Source organism: Brassica napus, chromosome C7 (genome assembly GCF_020379485.1).
Source record: "Brassica napus cultivar Da-Ae chromosome C7, Da-Ae, whole genome shotgun sequence".
Classification (NCBI taxonomy): domain Eukaryota; kingdom Viridiplantae; phylum Streptophyta; class Magnoliopsida; order Brassicales; family Brassicaceae; genus Brassica; species Brassica napus.
The window spans coordinates 50283874-50305346 of NC_063450.1; the positions used below are offsets into that span (position 1 = coordinate 50283874).

Consider the following 21473-nt stretch of genomic DNA (forward strand, 5'->3'; position numbering starts at 1 on the left):
TTAAAAATCATTAAAAAAAACAACCTTTTGATGAAAAAATCTGAAAGAATACTTATATATCAAAAAAAAATTCTAGTTATCCTAATTTCTAATACATAATCCCAAATCTACAATAGTTCTCTATAAAAACGAAAACTTCCGAAAATAAGAGGTTTTTCAAAATTATTTAAAAAATGCAACCTATTGATGAAAAAATCTGAAAGAATACTCATCTATTAACAAAAATTCTTGTTATACTATTCTCTAAGTCACAATCTCAAATCTACAGTAGTCCTCTATAAAAATGAAAACTTTCCAAAAATAGCAGCTTTCGTAAAAATCATTAAAAAAACAACCTTTTGATGAAAAAATCTGAAAGAAAACTTATATATCAAAAAATTCTAGTTATCCTTTTTTAATACACAATCCCAAATCTACAATAGTTCTATTAAAAATGAAAACTTCCAAAAAATAGAGGTTTTTCAAAAATTATTTAAAAACGTAACCTATTGATGAAAAAATCTGAAAGAATACTCATCTATTAACAAAATTCTTGTTATACTATTCTCTAAGTCACAATCCCAAATCTACAGTAGTCCTCTATAAAAATGAAAACTTTCCAAAAATAGCAGCTTTCGTAAAAATCATTAAAAAACAACCTTTTGATGAAAAAATCTGAAAGAATACTTATATATCAACAAAAAATTCTAGTTATCCTAATTTCTAATACACAATCCCAAATCTACAATAGTTCTCTATAAAAACGAAAACTTCCAAAAAAATAAGAGGTTTTTCAAAAATTATTTAAAAATGCAACCTATTGATGAAAAAATCTGAAAGAATACTTATCTATTAACAAAAATTCTTGTTATACTATTCTCTAAGTCACAATCCCAAATCTACAGTAGTCCTCTATAAAAATGAAAACTTTCCAAAAATAGCATCTTTCGTAAAAATCATAAAAAAAACAACCTTTTGATGAAAAAATCTGAAAGAATACTTATATATCAATAAAAATTCTAGTTACCCTAATTTCTAATACACAATCCCAAATCTACAATAGTTCTCTATAAAACGAAAACTTCCAAAAAATAAGAGGTTTTTCAAAAATTATTTAAAAAATGCAACCTATTGATGAAAAAATATGAAAGAATACTCATCTATTAACAAAAATTCTTGTTATACTGTTCTCTAAGCCACAATCTCAAATCTACAGTAGTGCTCTGTAAAAATGAAAACTTTCTAAAAATGGCAGCTTTCGTAAAAATCATTAAAAAAAACAACCTTTTGATGAAAAAATCTGAAATAATACTTATATATCAACAAAAAATTCTAGTTATCTTAATTTCTAATACACAATCCCAAATCTACAATAGTTCTCTATAAAACGAAAACTTCCGAAAAATAGGAGGTTTTCAAAAATTATTTAAAAAATGCAACCTATTGATGAAAAAATCTGAAAGAATACTCATCTATTAACAAAAATTCTTGTTATATTAATCTCTAAGTCACAATCCCAAATCTATAGTAGTCCTCTATAAAAATGAAAACTTTCCAAAAATAGCAGCTTTCGTAAAAATCATTAAAAAAAACAACCTTTTGATGAAAAAATCTGCAAGAATACTTATACATCAACAAAAAATTCTTGTTATCCTAATTTCTAATACAAAATCCCAAATCTACAATAGTACTCTATAAAAAAGAAAACTTCCGAAAAATAGGAGGTTTTTCATAAATTATTTAAAAAATGCAACCTATTGATGAAAAAATTCTGAAGTATACTCATCTATTAACAAAAATTCTTGTTATACTATTCTCTGAGTCACAATCCCAAATCTACAATAGTCCTGTATAAAAATGAAAACTTTCCAAAAATAGCACCTTTCGTAAAAATATTAAAAAAAAACAACCTTTTGATGAAAAAATTTAAAAGAATATTTATATTTCAACAAAAATTCTAGTTATCCTAATTTCTAATACACAATCCCAAATCTACATTAGTTCTCTATAAAAACGAAAACTTCCGAAAAAATAGGAGGTTTTTCAAAAATTATTTAAAAAATACAACCTGTTGATGAAAAAATCTGATTGAAAACTCATCTATTAACAAAAATTCTTGTTATACTAATCTCTAAGTCACAATCCCAAATCTACAATAGTCCTCTATAAACAATCTTTTAATGAAAAATTCTGGAAGAATACTCATATTTCAAAAAAATCCTGTTATTTTAATTTCTCAGTCACAATCTCAAATATACAATAGTTATCTATACAAATGAAAACTTTACAAAAATCGTAGCTTTTATAAAAATTATTTAAAAAATGCAACATATTGAAGAAAAAAATCTGAAAGAATGCTTATATATCAACAAAAATACTTGTTATCCTAATTTCAAAGTCACAATCCCAAATCTACAATTGATCTCTATTGAAATTAAAACTTTCCAGAAATAGCAGGTTATTAAAAAATATTTTAAAATTGCTACCTATTGATGAAAAATTCTCAAAGAATATTCATCTATCAACAAAAATTCTAGTTATCCTATTTTCTAAGTCAAAATCCCAAATCTACAATAGTTCTCTTAGAAATGAAAACTTGCCACAAATAGTAGTTCTTTGAAAGAATACTCATTTATCAAAACAAATTCTTGTTATCCTTATTTCTAAGTCACAATCCCAAATCTACAATAATTCTCAATAAAAATGAAAACTTTCCAAAAATAGGAGATTTTTGAAAAATTATTTAAAAAATGCAACCTATTGATTAATATTCTTTAACAATACGCATAATCCCAAATCTACAATAGTTCTCTATTGAAATGATAACTTTTCAAAATTATTTTAAAAATGCAACGTATCGATGAAAAGTTTTGAAAGAATACTCATCTATTAACAAAAATTCTTGTTACACTAATTTCTAAGTCACAATCCAAAATCTACAATAGTTCTCTCTAGAACAAAAAACTTTCCAAAAATAGCAGCTTTCGTAAATATTATTGAAAAAAATGCAACCTTTTGATGAAAAATCCGAAAATACTCATCTATCAACAAAAATTCTTGTTATCCTTATTATAAGTCACAATCCCAAATCTAAAATTGTTTTCTATAGAAATGAAAACTTTCCAAAAATAGTAGGTTTCTAATTTTTTTTTTAAATGCAACCTATTAATGAATAATTCTGAAAGAATATCCATCTATCAAAAACATACTTGTTATTTTAATTTCTAAGTCACAATCTCAAATTTACAATAGTTCTTTATACAAATGAAAGCTTTCCAAAAATATCAGCTTTTGTAAAAATTATTTAAAAATACAACCTTTTGATGAAAATTTCTGAAAAATACTCATATATCAACAAAAATTCTAGTTGTCCTAATTTCTAAGTCACAATCCCAAATCTACAATAGTTCTCTATATAAATGAAAACTTTCCACAAATTGCAGTTCTCTGAAAGAATACTCATCTATGAAAACAAATTTTTGTTATCCTTATTTCTAAGTCAAAGTCCCAAATCTGCAATATTTTCTTATAAAAATTAAAACTTTCCAAAAATAGGAGGTTTTTACAAATTATTTAATAAATGCAACCTATCAATGAAAAATTCTGAAGGAATACTCATCTATTAACAAAAATTTTTGTTATACTAATTTCTAAGTCACAATTCCAAATCTACAATAGTTCTGTATAGAAATGAAAACTTTCCAAAAATAGTAGTTTTTCTAAAAATTATTGAAAAATGTAACCTATTGATGAAAAATTCTGAAAGAATATTCATCTATCAAAACAAATTATTGTTACCCTTATTTCTAAGTCACAATCCCAAATCTACAAAGTTCTCAATAAAAATGAAAACTTTCCAAAAATATGAGGTTTTTAAAAAATTATTTGAAAAATGCAACATATCGATAAAAATTCTGAAAGTATACTCATCTATTAACAAAAATTCTTGTTATACTAATTTATAAATCACAATCCAAAATCAACAATAGTTCTCTATAGAAATAAAAACTTTTCCAAAAATAGCCGCTTTCGTAAAAAGTATTGAAAAAAGGCAACCTTTTGATGAAAAATTCCGAAAGAATACTCATCTATCAACAAAAATTCTTTTTATCCTTGTTTCTAAGTCACAATCTCAAATCTACAATAGGACTATCATTGTGAAGCAGAATTCACCAAGTGTTGGATTGTTCACCCACCAATAGGGAACGTGAGCTGGGTTTAGACCGTCGTGAAATATGTTAGTTTTACCCTATTGATGCCCGCGTCACAATATTAATTCAACCTAGTACGAGAGGAACCGTTGATTCGCACAATTGGTCATCGCGCTTGCCCAATATCAACAAAGAATTGAAACGACATCGTATATAAATGGCTTTTTGAAAAAATACTCGTCTATCGGAAGATGTTATAAGTTTAGGGTTTAACTGGTGACCATTATAGGAACATTAGGAATGATTAGGAAAAAAATGCAGAGGAATAAAATTAGAGGAATGAAAGGAACAAATTTGTTCTATATTCCTCTAGAATAAAATGAATGAAAAGGAAAAACTATTCATTGTAAACGGTAAAAAAGTTTTGGAATAGTAAGGAATGCATTATTCCTTTTCATTCTTTGGTCAACAGTTAGACCATAAATATTCGTCCGACTGGTGACCATTCTGGAAACAAGAGGAACGAATAGAAAATGAACGTAAAGAAATAAAATTGGAGGAATGAAAAAAAATGGTTGTTCCATCCCATATTTAAAAAGGAATAACTTTGTTCTTTATTTCTTTACAAAAAAAGAATGATAGGAAATTAGAAAGAAAAATTATTCGTAATGAATGGTGATTTTTTATGAATGCTAGGGAAAGCATTATTCCTCGTTGTGAGCGTTCATGAATATGGCTTTTGGTCGGAAGAAAAAAGAATATAGCTCATGGGCTAAAAGAAGCCCAATTTAATATCATTACGGGCCTAATCTACATAACATGCCCAAAGGCCTAAACATCTGAGTTGAAACGACATCGTATATAATCAAAGGTCAAATCATCTTCTCCTTCTCGCTCGCTCGCTATCCCCTTTTTTTTAATTTGTTCCGATTCTAATGGCCGCCGTCGCAGATTCCGCCGAGAACGGTGCTACAAACTTCCCCGAGAATGAAAACCTCACACCTTCGGGAGTCACTGCCTCCTCATTGCTCAACGAAGCCTCCGGCGCCTTCCCCGAATCGAATCAGCCGGATACCCTAACTGCCGAGACTGCCCCCGATGCGAACGATTCCGCGGCGGAGAGATGGCCAGGATGGCCTGGGGATTGCGTGTTTCGTGTGATCGTTCCTGTATCTAAGGTCGGAGCTATAATCGGACGCAAAGGAGATATCATCAGAAAGATGTGCGAGGAGACTCGCGCTCGCATCAAAGTCCTCGACGGTCCCACCACAACTCCTGATCGCATTGTTAGTATCTCTCCTTTATCGTTCCGAATTGGGTTTTTCTAAAGGTTGTAACTTTCTTAAACCTAATTAGAGAAAATTAGGGTTTTTGTTAGCATCAGTATTCAGATTCATGGGGGTATGATCATTGCGATGCTCTTTCTAGTGAAAGTTGCAAGCTTTCTGTGTTTGATTGTAGTTTGAAGTGTCCACTTGAGTTATTCCGTTTAAGTCGAAGTTTCAGTTTTGATTGCTTTATGGGTTTGATTGTAGTTTTAAGTGTCCTTTGTTATGTTTAGGTGATGATATCTGCAAAGGAAGAACCAGAGGCATACATGTCCCCTGCGATGGAGGCAGTTGTAAGGGTGTTCAGAAGAGTTTCGGGGTTGCCTGATAGTGATGATGATGAGGATCTTCAGAACGCTGGAGGTGCCTTCTCTTCAGTGCGTTTACTAGTTGCATCTTCGCAGGCGATTAATTTAATCGGGAAACAAGGGTCCTCTATTAAATCTATAGTAGAGAACTCTGGTGCATCGGTTCGCATTTTATCAGACGGTACTAACATTATCTATGTTTGTTATTTCTCAGTTAACTGTCATCTCTGGAGTTGTTAAACCGGATGATTATAAGTACACTGTGTTTTCTTGTTGCCAGAGGACACACCGTTTTATGCTGCGCAAGATGAGAGGATAGTGGATTTGCAGGGGGAAGCTTTAAAGATCGTAAAGGCGTTAGAAGGTGTTGTAGGACACCTGAGGAAATTCCTACTCGACCATTCTGTGGTTCCTCTCTTCGAGAAACAAGTAAGCTTGATTCTCTGAAACGACTTCTTCCTTTTTTTCAATTCTCTCGGAATAACCTAACTTCTGTGATTTATTTTCTTCTCTTTAGTATCTAGCTAGAGTCTCTCAAGTTCGTCAGGAAGAACCGTTAGCTAACAACAAGTCAGCTCTCCACGCTGCTTTGTCAAATGCAATCGAGTCTGATCTCATGGCACGGAGGGAAGCTCTGTTTTTGGAGCGGGATACTCGGGTGGAGTCATTTGTTCAGCCTTCGGGAGCTTCCATATACAGTCAGGATCCTGCACTCTCCGCCAGACACTCCCCTGGCCTCGCTCGAGTTTCTGCTGCTTTTGTTACACAGGTAGTTATCACGTTCTTGTTCTTTTTTGGTCTTCTACTAGCGTCTTTGTCTTATCGCTTCTAATTTAATCTCTTGGAACTAGTGAAGATTTTTCTATAATGGGTGTTTCGTACCAGGTATCTCAGACGATGCAAATACCGTTTTCCTATGCGGAGGATATCATTGGTTTAGAAGGAGCTAATATAGCCTTCATCCGTAGAAGAAGCGGAGCTACCATTACCATTCAAGAGAGTCCACATCCTGATCAAATCACAGTGGAAATCAAAGGGACATCTTCTCAAGTACAAACTGCTCAGCAACTAATTCAAGTAAGAACACATTTCATCTATATATATACATATGTTACATGAAATGGCATTGTATAACAAAATACTAAGATTACTCTTCCTTTTTACATGCTACCGTCTGGTTCTTTCCTCGGCATTAAACTGTATATGTCGTTTACCTATGTGTAGGAGTTCATCAGCAATCACAAGGAACCGGCTTCGGTTTCAGGGGGATATGCTAGAGTGGATACTGGTTATGTACCTGCGTACCCTCCTCAGCTAAGCAACCTTCAAGAGCCGCTCGCGAGCAGCTACATGGGCACAGAGACGGGGCAGTACAGACCAACAGCATACTCTCAGCTTGCGGGTCCGTCGGCGTCCACCTACACGCCGTCACTGAATGGGCAAACTTATGGAACGGAATATAGACCAGCTTCTGATGCTGGTGGCTACAACACTTATAATTTATGAATCCGTTTGCTGTGTGGGTTGTTTACGAGGTTTAGAGAGGTGGCTCATTTATGATAGAGAGGGAAAGAACAAGTGCAAGAGAGCCAATGTAGCTGAATGTGTAATGTAAATCTAGGTGCCTGTTCTTTTTTTTTTTTGGTTTTTCTCTACTTAAATCTCGATATCTTTACACGACAGATCAGACCACTATCAAATAAAAACAGTTTCATGTTTTTCTAAAAATCCTGTTCGTTTTGATTTTATATGGTAGCGTTGGAGAGATTTGACGGAAATAAGATCTAAGATAATAAGGATTTTTTAATTCATTAAAAGAATCTGGAAATTTACTTTAAAACGTTCATCTTTTGATATAACCATGTTGGAGCTTCTTTGTGATTTAGGCAACTTTCTATATTACCAAGGGAAGGAAGCTTTGTGTTGAAGTGGGTTAACACAAGTATTCACACCTCACACAATATGTTTGGTCGGAAGAATCTTTTCGCAAACATAACCATGCATTTGTCTGTAGCCCTGATGGTCTTCATCAAATGTTAGGGTTCAAGATTTTGGTCGACTCGGGTCAGCACTAAACTAGATCCACTTCTCGACATAGAAATGGTGCCCTCCAAAATATACCATTTCAAAAAGCCGACTTAATGTTGAAAGGAAGTTGTTCAAAAAATATTCCAAGTTGGCCATGTCGAATCTTCGACGTGTGGAAGACGAACACTAACATTTGTTGTGAAACATTATTAAAACACAATGATACATCATGCATATTATTCCTTTAAACCAGTCAAATGGACAATGTATCCACCTTTACCCTATGCACGTCTTCTAGATAAAACATTCTCTTGGCCAATGCCTTGTCCCCCAAAATTTGTATATAAATATGCATGCTACGAACACTTGGCATATCACCACCAAAAGTAACATTCATAGGAGAGACAAAGAAGAACTCATCATTCAAAATGAGGTCAATCACAGCTTTGTTTTTCCTTTTCTGCTTCCTTGCCCCATCTGCTTTGGCCCAGCTCCGCTTTGGGTTCTACGGTCGATCATGCCCCCGTGCGGAATCTATCGTTGCTAATGTTGTTGCCAACCGTTTCCGCCGTGACCGTAGCATCACTGCAGCATTGCTTCGTATGCAGTTTCATGATTGCTTTGTCAGGGTTAGTAAGCTTCTCCTTATTATGTTGTGTGCACACACATATATTTATATGTCCTCTCTATCCATAGTCTCTAGAAGATTTTCTCATAATTAAAATCAAGAAAATAATATAAATACAAAATATAAAAGGGTGATGACAGATTAAAGAAATTTTCGATTGAGAAACTCAAATTTTTTTTTAGAAACTCATATAAGATTTGTTTTCTTGTCAATAGTCTTTTTTTTTTGGTTAAAATTTGATTACAATATTACATTATATTAATACAATATCACTAGATACTTTGGCTACAGACTATATGAATGCTTACGTTCTAATTTTTCTTCTTGACGTTACGTTGACCAATCAATGTTTGATACGGTTGTATAGGGTTGTGATGCTTCCCTCTTGATCGACCCAAGATCCGGAAGGCCATCAGAGAAAAGCACCGGACCAAATGCAAGTGTCAGAGGCTACGAGATCATTGACGAGGCCAAAAGACAGCTCGAGGCTGCGTGCCCCCGAACTGTCTCATGCGCAGACATTGTAACTCTAGCCACTAGAGACTCGGTCGCATTAGCTGGTGGTCCAAGGTTCTCAGTACCAACAGGAAGACGTGATGGATTAAGGTCAAGCCCCAATGATGTGAACTTGCCCGGACCAACAATCCCTGTGTCTGCATCCATCCAAGCATTTGCAGCTAAAGGTATGAATACGAACGACATGGTTACACTTATTGGTGGTGGCCACAGTGTTGGTTCTATTCATTGCAGTCTTTTCCAGGATAGGCTTAATGACCCTGCCATGGACCGCACTTTAAATGCCAGGTACGTGTGTGTGTGTGTGAATTCTAACACAAATCACTTGACTAAATGTGTTATTATTTTATGTATCAAATGATATATGTGAATGTGACCCACTAATACATTTCTTTAGGTTGAGGAACACATGCCGTTCTCCAAATGACCCATCGGTATTCTTGGACCAAAGGACACCATTCATCGTGGATAACGCAATCTACGGAGAGATCCGAAGGCAGAGAGGAGTCATGAGGATTGATCAAAACATGGGTCTTGACAGGTCAACCCGTGGAATTGTGTCGAGCTTTGCACAAAGCAATGCACTCTTTAGGAAGAGATTTGCTGAAGCAATGGTGAAAATGGGTAGGATTGGGGTTCTTACCGGACGTTCAGGAGAGATCAGGAGAAACTGTAGAGTCTTCAACAACGGACGTTGATTCTACACTGTTTTGACCATTGCTTATTTTCCCTTTTTCACGTTTTTTTCCCATTTCTCCTCTTTTGAATAATCAACTGAAAGTTTCTTTTTCTGCTATCATATTTATTATTTCCTTGCTTTGATATGTAACTGCATTTTATAATTTCTTTTGTTATTTTTTGTTACTTCTCATGTTTTTCTATTGTGTGCATTTTTATGCTGTTTAACTATTTATTCGTTGTTCTTTTATAATTATCTTTATAGTTTCACTTCTAATTATGATAAAAATAAACTTCTAAACTCATTTGGTGATACTAAACGAGATCAGTACACTCATATATATATAGAGAGAGAGAGTAGTCGTTTGGATCAAAGAGTGCAAATCATTACATAGCCAACGAAACAATTGAAATGCATAAACTAAGCATAATTCTACAGCATTTACCACCAATTTCATTCAAATCAGCACTCAATGCATAGGCCTTAGATTTCTTTTGCTAACTATTGGAAGTTATTAAAGTCTCATTTGTGAATGATTAGCAAGTATTAATAATTAAGTCCAGTAAACTTATGATCCTTTCTAACATATCCTTCCTAGCAAAAAAAAAGAAAAAACATATCTTCGTAGTTTTTAAGATAAAAACTATATATTCGCTTAGTTTTCTTGATGCATTCTTTTTACGGTAAATGCATTTCTTCAAACAAATTTTGGTGCGTAAAAAACCTTATGGTCTAGAACAGAATGATCAAAGTTCTTATGGCATATAAGCATACTTAAATGAAGGATTTAATCAAATATACTGAGGATCAACAAGTAAATTAATAAACACATCGATCACGGTAATCATTGGTCTACCGTAAGACTCAAGTAGTAGACTACTCATAAATAAAGGACAAGACTACTCATGTAGTCTTAGATCCAAAAGAGATTAGCTAAATCAAGCTCGAGGGTTATAAATGCTAACATATGAACCAAGTTGGTTCCGGAACAAATCGGGTCGAAGCTTTCTCATTTGGACGAAACATGGTCGAACTTGGTTAGTATTTGTTTGGTTGTCTAGACGAGTGTACAAGCGAGAGCTTCTCTAAAATTGCCTCGGTTGTACGTGCAAAGAAAAGGAGAGTACAGGAATCTCTTGACTGAGTAAAAATCCAGACGCTCAAGCTAAACTTGAACGCGTCGGCTTGAAGGACAATTGTCAACCAAGTCATATTCCAGAATGATATTCCAGAATGATTATATTCACTAATATACGCGTGTTGTAGCGTTTTATATTATTTCTATCTTATTTTTACGTCTGGTACAGCAAGAACCAGACCATGCAGACTTTTCTTTGTTTCTTTTTCTTTTACAACTTGTTTTATTTGAGAGGGAAAATATTTTTTTTAAAAAAAACAGAAACAAATTGCATATTTTACCGAGTAGGCATCCACTTCTCGAAATAGAAATGGTATTATACCTTTTCAAAATTGACAGAATGTCGCAAATTGTTCAAAACATATTCCAAGTTGGCCGGAACCAGTCTTTTGACATATAGAAGAGGTTCATGGAAACATTTATTAAATCACAACTACTATATAGATAATGTTAAAACTTAAAACCATCAATTGTGAATATCTACCTTTACCCTATGCACGTCTTTGATATGAAACATTCTCTTTGTCAATGTCGTGTTCATCAATTTACATATAAATATGCAATCTACGACTAACAATTACAACACAACCCAAAAATATTTCTAAGTTTTCACAGGAGAGGCAAGGAAATGAAGTCAATTACAGCTTTGTTTTTACTTTTCTGTTTCCTGGTTCCCTCTGCTTTGGCGCAACTCAAGTTTGCGTTCTACGGTCCCTCATGCCACCGCACTGGATCTATCATTTCATCTGTCGTCGCTGAGCGTTTCCGTCGTGACCCTAGCATTACTGCAGCATTGCTTCGTATGCAGTTTCATGATTGCTTTGTTACGGTTCGTAAGCTTCTCCTTGTGTGTGTGAATATGTATTATAATGGACTCACTAACATATCTAGACGTAACTAACATTGATCAACCAATGTTTGGAATGATTGTGTAGGGTTGTGATGCTTCCCTTTTGATTGACCCAAGACCAGGAAGGCCATCAGAGAAAAGCACAGGACCAAATGCAAGCGTGAGAGGCTATGAGGTCATTGATGAGATTAAGAGACAGCTCGAGGCTGTGTGCCCCGGAATTGTCTCATGCGCAGACATTGTAGCTCTAGCCACCAGAGACGCGATCAAATTAGCTGGTGGTCCAAGCTTCTTGATAAAAACAGGAAGACGTGATGGATTAAGGTCAAACCCAGCCGATGTGAACTTGCCCGGACCAACAATACCCGTGTCCGCATCCATCCAAGCATTTGCAGCTAAAGGCATGAGTGTGAACGATATGGTAACACTTATAGGTGGTGGCCACAGTGTTGGTTCCATTCATTGCAGTCTTTTCCAGGATAGGCTTAATGACCCTGCCATGGACCGCTCACTGAACGCTCAGTACGTATTTTGATACATAGAATCAAATGAACATCAATCTTATGCATATCTGACCCACTAATACATCTCTTTTAAAAGGTTGAGGAACACATGTCGTGCACCAAATGACCCATCGGTGTTCTTGGACCAAAGGACTCCATTCGTTGTGGATAACGCAATCTTTGGAGAGATGCAAAGACAAAGAGCAGTCATGAGGATTGATTCAAACTTGGCTTTCGATGGAGCAACCAGTGGAATTGTGTCGAGTTTTGCACAAAGCAATTCACTCTTCAGACAGAGATTTGCTCAGGCAATGGAGAAAATGGGTACCATTGGAGTCCTTACCGGACGTGCTGGAGAGATCAGGAGAAACTGCAGAGTCTTCAACAACGGACGTTGATTCTACACTGTCCTTAATCTAAAGACCAAGAGGAATCCTATGTTTGTTTTCTAACAAATAATCAAATCCGGAAGTGTGCTTTCTCCGGGATCTTGTTTTATTTATCCGTTCAAAATTGATTTGCGTGTTGCATGTACTTTATTATCCTTTTTTATATTGAGTTCTTATTCAGGCTTTGTGGTGTTGTATGTTTTCAACTGTATAATCTATGTAAACAATTTGAATTTTAAAAATGGTTTGGTTTTGTGGAATTTACTCGTTGAGGGACCGAGCAGTAAGTGATTTGCCAAGCAAAGTTTTTGTTCCTGGCTGTTCTATGAAGAAGATAGTTTCCGTTTAAGAATCTCATTCTCTTTTCTCAGTTTCATTAGCTTCTGCTTCAATGTCTCCACCTGTCGATATGAAGTTGTATCCCTCTGCTTTTCGGCAACTGTAGTTCTACTTATAATAACTGCAAAGAATATAAAGGGACCTGCAATTAGTCTTTTTCAGACACTGAGTTAGCAAAGAGAAGAAACTCTTACGTTCCTTCTGCAGACTCTGAAGTCTGTTAGTAATATCAATTTTCTCTTCTTGCTCCATGAGAAGACAGTCCTTTAGATCCTGAACCTCGACTTCATCTATCAAATGATTACCATTAGGAAGCCAATATATGTATGCAAGCAACACAAACACAAACTTAAAGCAAACATCAGGTGTATGCCAATTCTTACACTTGGATTCCACTTCGGAATAGACTCGATCCAGCTTCCTCGACATTGCTTGAATATGCGATTTGTTAGCTGCCAAGTCCTGGCGAAGCCTATCAATCACCATCTCGTTTGTTGCCTTTTCAACCAAAAGGCTTCTGTACGTAATATCGAAAAGATGAGACACAATACAATACAATATGTCAGTTATATAAGAGTAGTGAATGTGGTGCTTATAAACCTGAATTTGTTCTCTAGCTCTTCAACCTTTGCTACATGCTTCTGCATAAGGGACTCCAAAGCATTCCTATGTTCCTGCCACAGCTTACAAAAAAATATCTCAGAACAGATAGGAGACGATCAAATCATCATCTTCAGTTTCAGACCACAAGAAAAGATTGGAGTCTTCTCACATGCTCTTTGCTTCTGTTTTCGTCGTTCACTCTCTTCAGTTCTTCTTTCAAGCCGTGGCACTTAGTTCTATGCTCAAGCTGTATTTTCCCAGAATCAAGAATCACACACAAGAAACTTATAACTAGAGAAGGATTCAAATGGAAAGAAGACCTGATCGACGAAGTTGTTTAGAGATTCTGTATACAGCTTCTTCAACCTTTCGTTCTCTACAGGTTCATCACTTAAAATTAGATTACCACTACCGAATACAAAGAATCAAAAATCTAAAACACAATCAAACCAGAACCTTCTTTTAGAGTCTTATTGCTAATCTCAAGCGCCTCTCTTCTGCTGGTTTCCACATTGCTCCTCGATCTGAATACGCTCATCTCATTCATCCCGCTTTCGAAATCCTGAGCAACAAATCAAGCTATGAATGATGACGACGATGATTTGACTGAAGCCTAAGCAATGAGCAGATCTTGGTTTCTAGATTCCAATTTCAATCGGTTCGATAGAAACCTCGATTGGATCTCAGATCACGATATCGCAATCGAATCCAATCAGAGAAAGGAAACAGAATATTCCAAGCGATGAACAAGAGATCGGAAGAGAGTATCGAGAAACTTCACCTCGTAGATCTGATCGAAGCTGGAGAGAAGCAAACGCATCTGCTCGTCGCTTGTTGCCGCCATGATTCTTCGATTTGAGTTTCTTACTCGACTGTTAGGGATTTCAAATTCGAGAAGGTTTTCATAGGAAACATGCTGACTAATCTGGACCGTCGATGTCATCGTGTGGCTCTCGTACTCTTCAATATCATAATTCATTTTCAAAATCAAATTTATCTTACTTTTTTTTGTCAACATCTTACTTTATGTGATGTATTATGTATATATGAATAAATTTGTTCATTTTTTCTAAGACTCCTATTCTATTGCTTAAATTTGAACTGTTCTAACAGAATTATAAGAAAAAAATTATTGTCTTAACTAATGAATCAGACGATACATGAACGAAAAATAAATACAATTAAAAAATTTGTAAATATATTCTTCAGTCTTGATAGTTCATTTAGTTCGGTAAAAAAATATATTCTTTAGTTTTGATAGCTCATTTAGTTCAGTGAAAAGATTTAATCATATTCCTAGATCTTGAATCATTGAGATTAGATCATTACAATTAGTGCCAAAAGTCTAAAAGCATCATTTTCCAGGGTTTTTTAGGGCGGGGTGTGGAATATAAAAAACAGTTTCTTATATTTCATTAAAAACTCCGCTCTAAGAAATCTTCTGGATAATGATGCTCTAATATATCAATAGATGTAGGATGCACACCATTATCCATAAAAACGCTTCAAGTTCTAAATGTAGTGATGAAATTCTTCTTTGTTGAATAAATTTGTTTTATGGTATATCATTATATATTTATTTCTATTTGTAGTCTTATGGTATGTCATTAAATATTTTATAGACCTTATTATAATTATTTTTTCATTATTATATTAATGTACTTAACATATGAGGTTCAATAAGTTGCAATGTTTACCGCATAGTATGTGTTGGTTAAAGTATGGGAGATATTAACGGATGTGCAAAACCACCGTCATTACGCTTTCAGTTATAACATTGTCTTCACTCAATCAATACATATAAACCAACAATTATTCAAAACATATTTACGTAAACCAATTTTGAATCTCAATAATCAAATGTACATCTAAAAGCATCTCCAACTTCCCTTTTTATTTTCACTCAAAAATACAAGTCACAAAAAAAAAACACAAGTCACAAAAAAAAACACAAGTCCCACTTCATTATATTTTCAAGGCTCCTGAACAAACAACGTAGTGTGAAGACATTGGTGGGTTAACATATTCATGATTCCATAAAAATTGTATTTACAATCTAGGACTACCAAAATTTTTTGTTCAAAAAAAAAAAAAAAAAGGGACTACCAAAATTTTAAACTAGCTAAAAATTGCAGAGCCCAAACACACCATAGTAAGAGACCCAAACGGCTGTAACACCAATTGTTAAATTGTTAGTGACGAAAGATTTGAAATATTATTATAAAATAATTCATGGTATAAACTTATAAACACAATATAAATGAAAATAAATGAAAAGAAATTTTCTTACCATGGTGATTACGAGATTAATATTTTTTTTTAACAGTCGAAATATAACTTGAATAAGAGTACTAATACATGGAAGCGCCAAAAAATATAGAAGCGGTCCCAACTAAATAATACACAAGTACCACCAACAAAACAAAAGAGGATACCCACAAACAAAAAAATATATATATCAAAATTGAAGCTCCAGATTGAAACCCATAGAAACAATTAAAACCGCGTTTGGTGCAAATGACAACCTTCAATTCACATAAAATACAACATCTAAGTATTGTACTGTTAGTCCTACGTTGGAGTTATAACAACAACCAATCTCCCAAACCACAACTGCACGTATATAACTCAGTATATAACTCAAGTACTTACAGCATTTCTAAACATCCACTCCATATGTTGAGTAAAAAACAAAAACAAAAGCAACTTCCTATATATTAATTGAAAATCACTTTAAAGATTTATGATTATGTGTTATTCATAGGAGAGCTCTCCAATTAATTATTTTAATTTAATTGGTTGATAACTTTTTATTTTTGATTTATTTAATTCAGTTTTAAAAGAAACTAAATCAAGAACAACCTTAATTACTTCAGTGGCCAAACAAATCATACTTAACAATAATAGCTTTCACAAATATGTATTTAAGGAAATTATGTCATCAATGCTCAATTTTCTATATTTGAATGTTTCCAATTATATCTAATTAGTATTGTACGTTTTGGTAAGTTATAAAAAATTATTAGAAAACATTCAAAATAATATTACATATAATAACTAATTTTTGAAATATAACTTGTAGTAAAAGATATTTTATTTGTATGTTTAATATATGATTTAGAAAATGATAAATATCATATTTATATTATAATACGAATATGTATATATATTTCATTTGTATAATTGGTGAAGAATATTTTGTGATGATCAACTATACATTTTTAACTTTTATGCCATATCCCATATATATTATTTGAGAAGCATTACAACATCTTTTTGTAGTCACGTGTCATCAATAGAATGATTCTCATAATCCTTAGAGAAATAGGTTGGTCCATCTAAATATATATTAAGCTTTTTATTAAACTAACCATAAATACATTATTAATGTTCTTCACTATTTCCTTAAATAAAATTACGGAATTATCTAATGTGGCTAAAATATATATGACAATTAATGATTTTGAATAATAAAGATTTGATAAAAAGAAGTGTGTCTTACATTATATTTGTTTAATTTTAAACTATTAAAATAAATTAAAAAATCATAGTAACCATATAATAAAAATTTTAAAAAATTATTTATATGCTATATTATGAATTTTTAAAAATGATTATAAATTACTAAAACTCTTAAAAGTTTCACATTCAAGTTTTGTGATCCATGATTTAAAATTTTTGTTATGACATGATACAAATAATTAAAAAATATATAAGTTAAAACTCTCATTTAATAAGTATTAAAATAATATATATATCATTTTAAATTAAATTATATGACCATACAAAAAAAACATAAATATCTTAATTTTGAAATTTACTTTGAACAATTTTTTTTGATAAAAAAATTGAAAACATATTGACAACTTAATTTTTAAAAATATTATAAATCACTTAAACTATTAATTCCACAGTGAAAATGTTGTTATCAGTAATTTAAATTTTTTTTGCTATAACAGATACAAATGATAAAAACAAAATGAGCAAAAAGCATGATTCAATAAATATTAATATTAAAGTATACTATATATATGTTACTATCATTTAAATTTAATTATATACCATATCAAATAGAAAAAAATATTTTTTAGATTAATAAAATTTATTTATATGTTCACACTAATTTAATTATATAAGTAATAGTTTTTGACTTTTTTTATTATTCAATATATATTTATTATTTCATAATATGTTAGAAACATATATATAAAAAAATTTATATATATAATGTTCATCCCGCGTCAGGCGCGGATCTTAACCTAGTTTTCTTATTATCACACTTTTTGGTGCATAAGAACATGATATGACGTAAATAATTTTTATATTTTAATTTCCTTTTTGAAATAATTATAATATTATTGTTTTAAGAAATTTTATTGTACATTTATTCATATGTTAGTAAAAGTATGAGTTAAATTTATAGTGATGAATAATATTTTGATGGAAGATTTAGATTGTATTTAGTTTATATTACTAACTATTTTTATTAAACCATCAAAATTTATATCCAGAAGTGTAACATATATTTTCTTATAACTTAATTGCAAATAAGTAATAGATATCTAACTATAAACTAATAATAAATAATCTTATGCACTTACAAAAATAAATTTGCTTGGTTGATAATTTTTAATTTTTGATTTAGTTAATCCAGTTCTTAAAAAAACTAAATAAAAAACCAACTTACATCAATAGAAAAACATATCATACTTAACAAATGGCTATCACAAATATTTATTTAAGGAATTGTGTCACAGTGCTCAGTTTTCTTTTATTTTAATGTTTTCAATCATATCTAATTAGTATTGTAAATTTTTGGTTAATTATAAAACTATTTAGATAAAAATATTCCAAATAGTATTACATGTAATCACTAATTTTAGAATAAATGTTGAAATATAATTTATATTAAAAATATTTTATTCGTATAAGAGAGATTTCAAAACTTTTTTTTGCTTATTATATAGATAATAAAAAAAAGACAATTTAGCGATTGGTAGTTTTTATTCCTTATGTGTTATATAGATAATAATATACAAAATTACATATAATATAATTTAAAGTGAAAAGTAAAAGTAACATTAGATAAGAAACATATTTAAGCTTTTCCATTAACAAATCTATAAAATCACTATTTACTGTAAAATGGTAAATTATTTCATACATTTTAAAAGGAATTGTTTATAAAAAAAAGAAATTTAAATCTTTTCCATGTATGTTATATAGATATCTTAAAATAAAATAAAGTTAGTAATTAGTATTTTTTCATTAGTTGTGTATTGTATAGGTAATAATATAGAAAACATGTACTATAATTTAATTTTACAGTAATAAGTTAAACTAATTTTAGACATAAAAACAAAATGAAGTTACCTTTTACGAACCTGTAAAAGACTATACCATTCTGATAAACAGTTATTTTATACATTTTTAAAAATGATCTTTTATAACTTCTTAAAAATGAACAATATAAAAGTAAGTTGATACTAAATTAATGACATTTGGAAATCAAAACTACATAACATATAATAAGACTGTAGAAAATTTTAATTGCAGCATAAATTAACTATTTTTACTATAGTTGTTGAGTAAAAAATTAATAAATTTTTACAATAGTCATATTTTTTTTTTTAAAGTAATAAAATAATCGAAATAATGAAAGATATAATTCTGTTTATTCAGAAAATATATAACAAATAAGATTCATATTCAATTTTAAAAAATATAAATATATTATAGCGTATCAAAAACATAATATATATCATATGTGTCAAACTTTAAAACTATTCATACAACCATGTTACTCTATAAATGGAGTAATGTTTTATTTTTGATTCAACTCTATTTTCTACTACATTTTTTGGAGTAAAATATGAACTGAAGTAAGAGATGCCCATAGTAATTAGTAAGATACATTCTTCCACACACAAAAAAAAAACACAACAACAGAAAAAAAATATGCTACACATAACAAAAAAAAAACAATTAAAAAATTCCTCACAAAAAACGTGGGGAAAACCACGTATTGAAATAAAATATTTAATGACATAACATAAAACCACTAATAAAAATAAATATTGATTACATACCATAAATGATTCTCACCTAACACATCTAAGCAACTAGCCTAAAAAAAAGAATTAAAATCTGTGACTGGTTTCCACATATGACCATGTACATATAAGGTATCCATGACAAGTATTGAGAAGTGTAATAGAGGATTTTCTTATGCAGAATTAAAAATAGTCAACATAAAATATGTGATTTATATTTTCCTTTTTAAAGTTTATATTTTAGCCTTTATGTATGCATACTAACACTATAAATAGATAGATATGCAAAGGGTCTAAAACACACACTCATTCTCAAGATGCCTTCACAACCAAATGAGTTCATCCCTTATACTGATAATACCATGAACCAAAATGATTTTGTTCCCATCCAGATTAACCGAAATGAGACCCGAACGGTTCGATCAACGTTCGTTACTTCTGGAAACACAAACCATGTCAATTTGTTTTCTCCATCTCCACCTTTTACTTCTTCTTACCATGCTTCACAAGTCTTTTTTTTTTTTCTCAAACCACATGCATTAAATCAAATCGAACCAGTTCAAACAACATTTAGGAATCTAGAAATGCTTGATTTAGCTAGAGTATCCGCCTGAGAGTTTTCTACATGAGGAATAAAAACAACCGACAACGGACAGAAGAGAGTGGCAAGGCTTTTGACATCCTGGAGGACACCTGCAATCTCATTCAAATCCATCCCTGCATCAAGGGTCGAAACAAGGACCTGAGAGTCCGAGAACACTTGGAGGCTTTGAAGATTTAACTCCTGCGCCTTCTTTAGAGCTTCACGCAAAGCCAACGCTTCCGCCATCAAAGCAGAGCACACGTGTGAGCGATTTGAGGAGCCCCTGCAGAGCACTTCCCCTGCTGCTGTCTTGATGATCCAGCCCACTCCTCCTGCTTTTGAGGTTTCCTGCCAAGCACCATTGATCCAACAAGAAGGGACTGGCGCTTTGTTGCCCTTCTTCTTACTTTTCTTGGCATCTACCTTAACATTTAACAGTTCACGCTTATCAGCCGAGAAATAACATGGTTTCTGCTGTGAGAATGCCTCAAATCTCAGGATTTGTTAACCCTCAATTTTCTCCAGTTTTGGCCACTCCAACCATCCCAAACATGTATCATCATGCTACTGTCCCGACCAATAATATGGTCAGTAGCCAAAATGGTCATGGCCGTGGCAACCGTGTCATAACTTCTGGTCAAACCATTAGGAATCACTCTCCAAATGTTTTTGGTAACGCCACTCCAACTATCTCAAACCTGAATGATGATGTTATGGTTCCGACCAATAATATGGTCACTAGCCAAAATGGTCATGAACGTGTCATAACTTCTGATCCAACCATTAACCCTCCAAATGTTTTTAATAACCAACGGGAAACCTTTTACCCTGAACCTATCGATTACACCAAAGTCGACACAAGTGACGAAGGTGGTGAAAACAAGTATCAAACCCATGGCGTACCAAATGAAAATTTCGGTTCATTTATGTGTCCCAAATGCCACAGTCTGTTTGATATTTCACCAAAATTATCAGCTGCACGTAGCAATGAGACTAAAGAGGAAAACGAGAAAGAACCTTGTGCAAGTACTAAAAAAAGGTATAGTGAACAAAATCATCCAGATGTCATTTGTAAAGCTCGGAAGATCGAATTGGAGGACAAAGATCCAGAAGAGAGCTGATGCAATAGAGATGAAATAAATGGCTCTAAAACACTTAATCAAATATCATATAAGTTAAGAAATATGTATTTCGAATTAAGCTTTTAATATTAATATATATATGTTTGTATCAACTTATGATATATGTAAAATAAATAAAAATGAATTTCTTTTTTTTTTTTTTTTTCATTTTCGTCACTTTGTGATGATTTAAAGATTAGAACATTTCCTTTTGATGTCAAAAAGAAGGTTATAACATTTTAGTCTCGTTTGAGGTAAAACAGAAATATTATGTAAA

At 32.1% G+C, this 21473-nt stretch overlaps 5 protein-coding genes across 5 annotated transcripts; 4 read left to right on the forward strand and 1 right to left on the reverse strand.

Annotated features, from left to right (window-relative positions):
- The first annotated feature begins 5023 nt into the window (after positions 1-5023).
- On the forward strand, positions 5024-7494 carry LOC106410792 (RNA-binding KH domain-containing protein PEPPER-like). The gene is made up of 6 exons (XM_013851400.3): positions 5024-5416; positions 5692-5947; positions 6047-6195; positions 6284-6535; positions 6652-6843; positions 6991-7494. The coding sequence occupies exons 1-6, from the start codon at positions 5066-5068 to the stop codon at positions 7270-7272; spliced, it is 1482 nt and encodes a 493-aa protein (XP_013706854.2). The 5' UTR covers positions 5024-5065; the 3' UTR covers positions 7273-7494.
- A 680-nt stretch (positions 7495-8174) lies between these two features.
- On the forward strand, positions 8175-9864 carry LOC106409745 (peroxidase 44). The gene is made up of 3 exons (XM_013850314.3): positions 8175-8423; positions 8790-9226; positions 9336-9864. The coding sequence occupies exons 1-3, from the start codon at positions 8223-8225 to the stop codon at positions 9634-9636; spliced, it is 939 nt and encodes a 312-aa protein (XP_013705768.1). The 5' UTR covers positions 8175-8222; the 3' UTR covers positions 9637-9864.
- Positions 9865-11183: 1319 nt separating this feature from the next.
- On the forward strand, positions 11184-12761 carry LOC106407654 (peroxidase 44). Its single transcript, XM_013848526.3, has 3 exons — positions 11184-11584; positions 11691-12127; positions 12206-12761. Exons 1-3 carry the CDS (start codon positions 11384-11386, stop codon positions 12504-12506), a joined length of 939 nt encoding a protein of 312 aa, XP_013703980.1. The 5' UTR covers positions 11184-11383; the 3' UTR covers positions 12507-12761.
- On the reverse strand, positions 12695-14374 carry LOC106407655 (protein At-4/1-like). The gene is made up of 8 exons (XM_013848527.3): positions 14221-14374; positions 13896-14001; positions 13760-13815; positions 13609-13686; positions 13437-13510; positions 13220-13353; positions 13031-13126; positions 12695-12957 (listed from the first exon to the last, which is right to left on the reverse strand). Exons 1-8 carry the CDS (start codon positions 14281-14283, stop codon positions 12821-12823), a joined length of 744 nt encoding a protein of 247 aa, XP_013703981.1. The 5' UTR covers positions 14284-14374; the 3' UTR covers positions 12695-12820.
- A 6165-nt stretch (positions 14375-20539) lies between these two features.
- LOC125590672 lies at positions 20540-21196 on the forward strand. The gene has a single exon (XM_048764345.1). It carries the CDS (start codon positions 20540-20542, stop codon positions 21194-21196), a length of 657 nt encoding a protein of 218 aa, XP_048620302.1.
- Positions 21197-21473: the final 277 nt, after the last annotated feature.

Excerpts from the sequence above, each read along its gene's own strand:
- LOC106409745 (XM_013850314.3), top strand. The coding sequence starts at position 8,223 with ATGAGGTCAATCACAGCTTTGTTTTTCCTTTTCTGCTTCCTTGCCCCA. Across the intron at positions 8,424-8,789 it reads TTCATGATTGCTTTGTCAGG|GGTTGTGATGCTTCCCTCTT; the intron begins GTTAGTAAGCTT and ends ACGGTTGTATAG. Across the intron at positions 9,227-9,335 it reads GACCGCACTTTAAATGCCAG|GTTGAGGAACACATGCCGTT; the intron begins GTACGTGTGTGT and ends ACATTTCTTTAG.
- LOC125590672 (XM_048764345.1), top strand. The coding sequence starts at position 20,540 with ATGGTTTCTGCTGTGAGAATGCCTCAAATCTCAGGATTTGTTAACCCT.
- LOC106410792 (XM_013851400.3), top strand. The coding sequence starts at position 5,066 with ATGGCCGCCGTCGCAGATTCCGCCGAGAACGGTGCTACAAACTTCCCC. Across the intron at positions 5,417-5,691 it reads CCACAACTCCTGATCGCATT|GTGATGATATCTGCAAAGGA; the intron begins GTTAGTATCTCT and ends TGTTATGTTTAG. Across the intron at positions 6,844-6,990 it reads CTGCTCAGCAACTAATTCAA|GAGTTCATCAGCAATCACAA; the intron begins GTAAGAACACAT and ends ACCTATGTGTAG.
- LOC106407655 (XM_013848527.3), bottom strand. The coding sequence starts at position 14,283 with ATGGCGGCAACAAGCGACGAGCAGATGCGTTTGCTTCTCTCCAGCTTC. Across the intron at positions 13,816-13,895 it reads CAATAAGACTCTAAAAGAAG|AGAACGAAAGGTTGAAGAAG; the intron begins GTTCTGGTTTGA and ends ATGAACCTGTAG. Across the intron at positions 12,958-13,030 it reads TCAGAGTCTGCAGAAGGAAC|TTATTATAAGTAGAACTACA; the intron begins GTAAGAGTTTCT and ends TATTCTTTGCAG.
- LOC106407654 (XM_013848526.3), top strand. The coding sequence starts at position 11,384 with ATGAAGTCAATTACAGCTTTGTTTTTACTTTTCTGTTTCCTGGTTCCC. Across the intron at positions 11,585-11,690 it reads TTCATGATTGCTTTGTTACG|GGTTGTGATGCTTCCCTTTT; the intron begins GTTCGTAAGCTT and ends ATGATTGTGTAG. Across the intron at positions 12,128-12,205 it reads GACCGCTCACTGAACGCTCA|GTTGAGGAACACATGTCGTG; the intron begins GTACGTATTTTG and ends CTCTTTTAAAAG.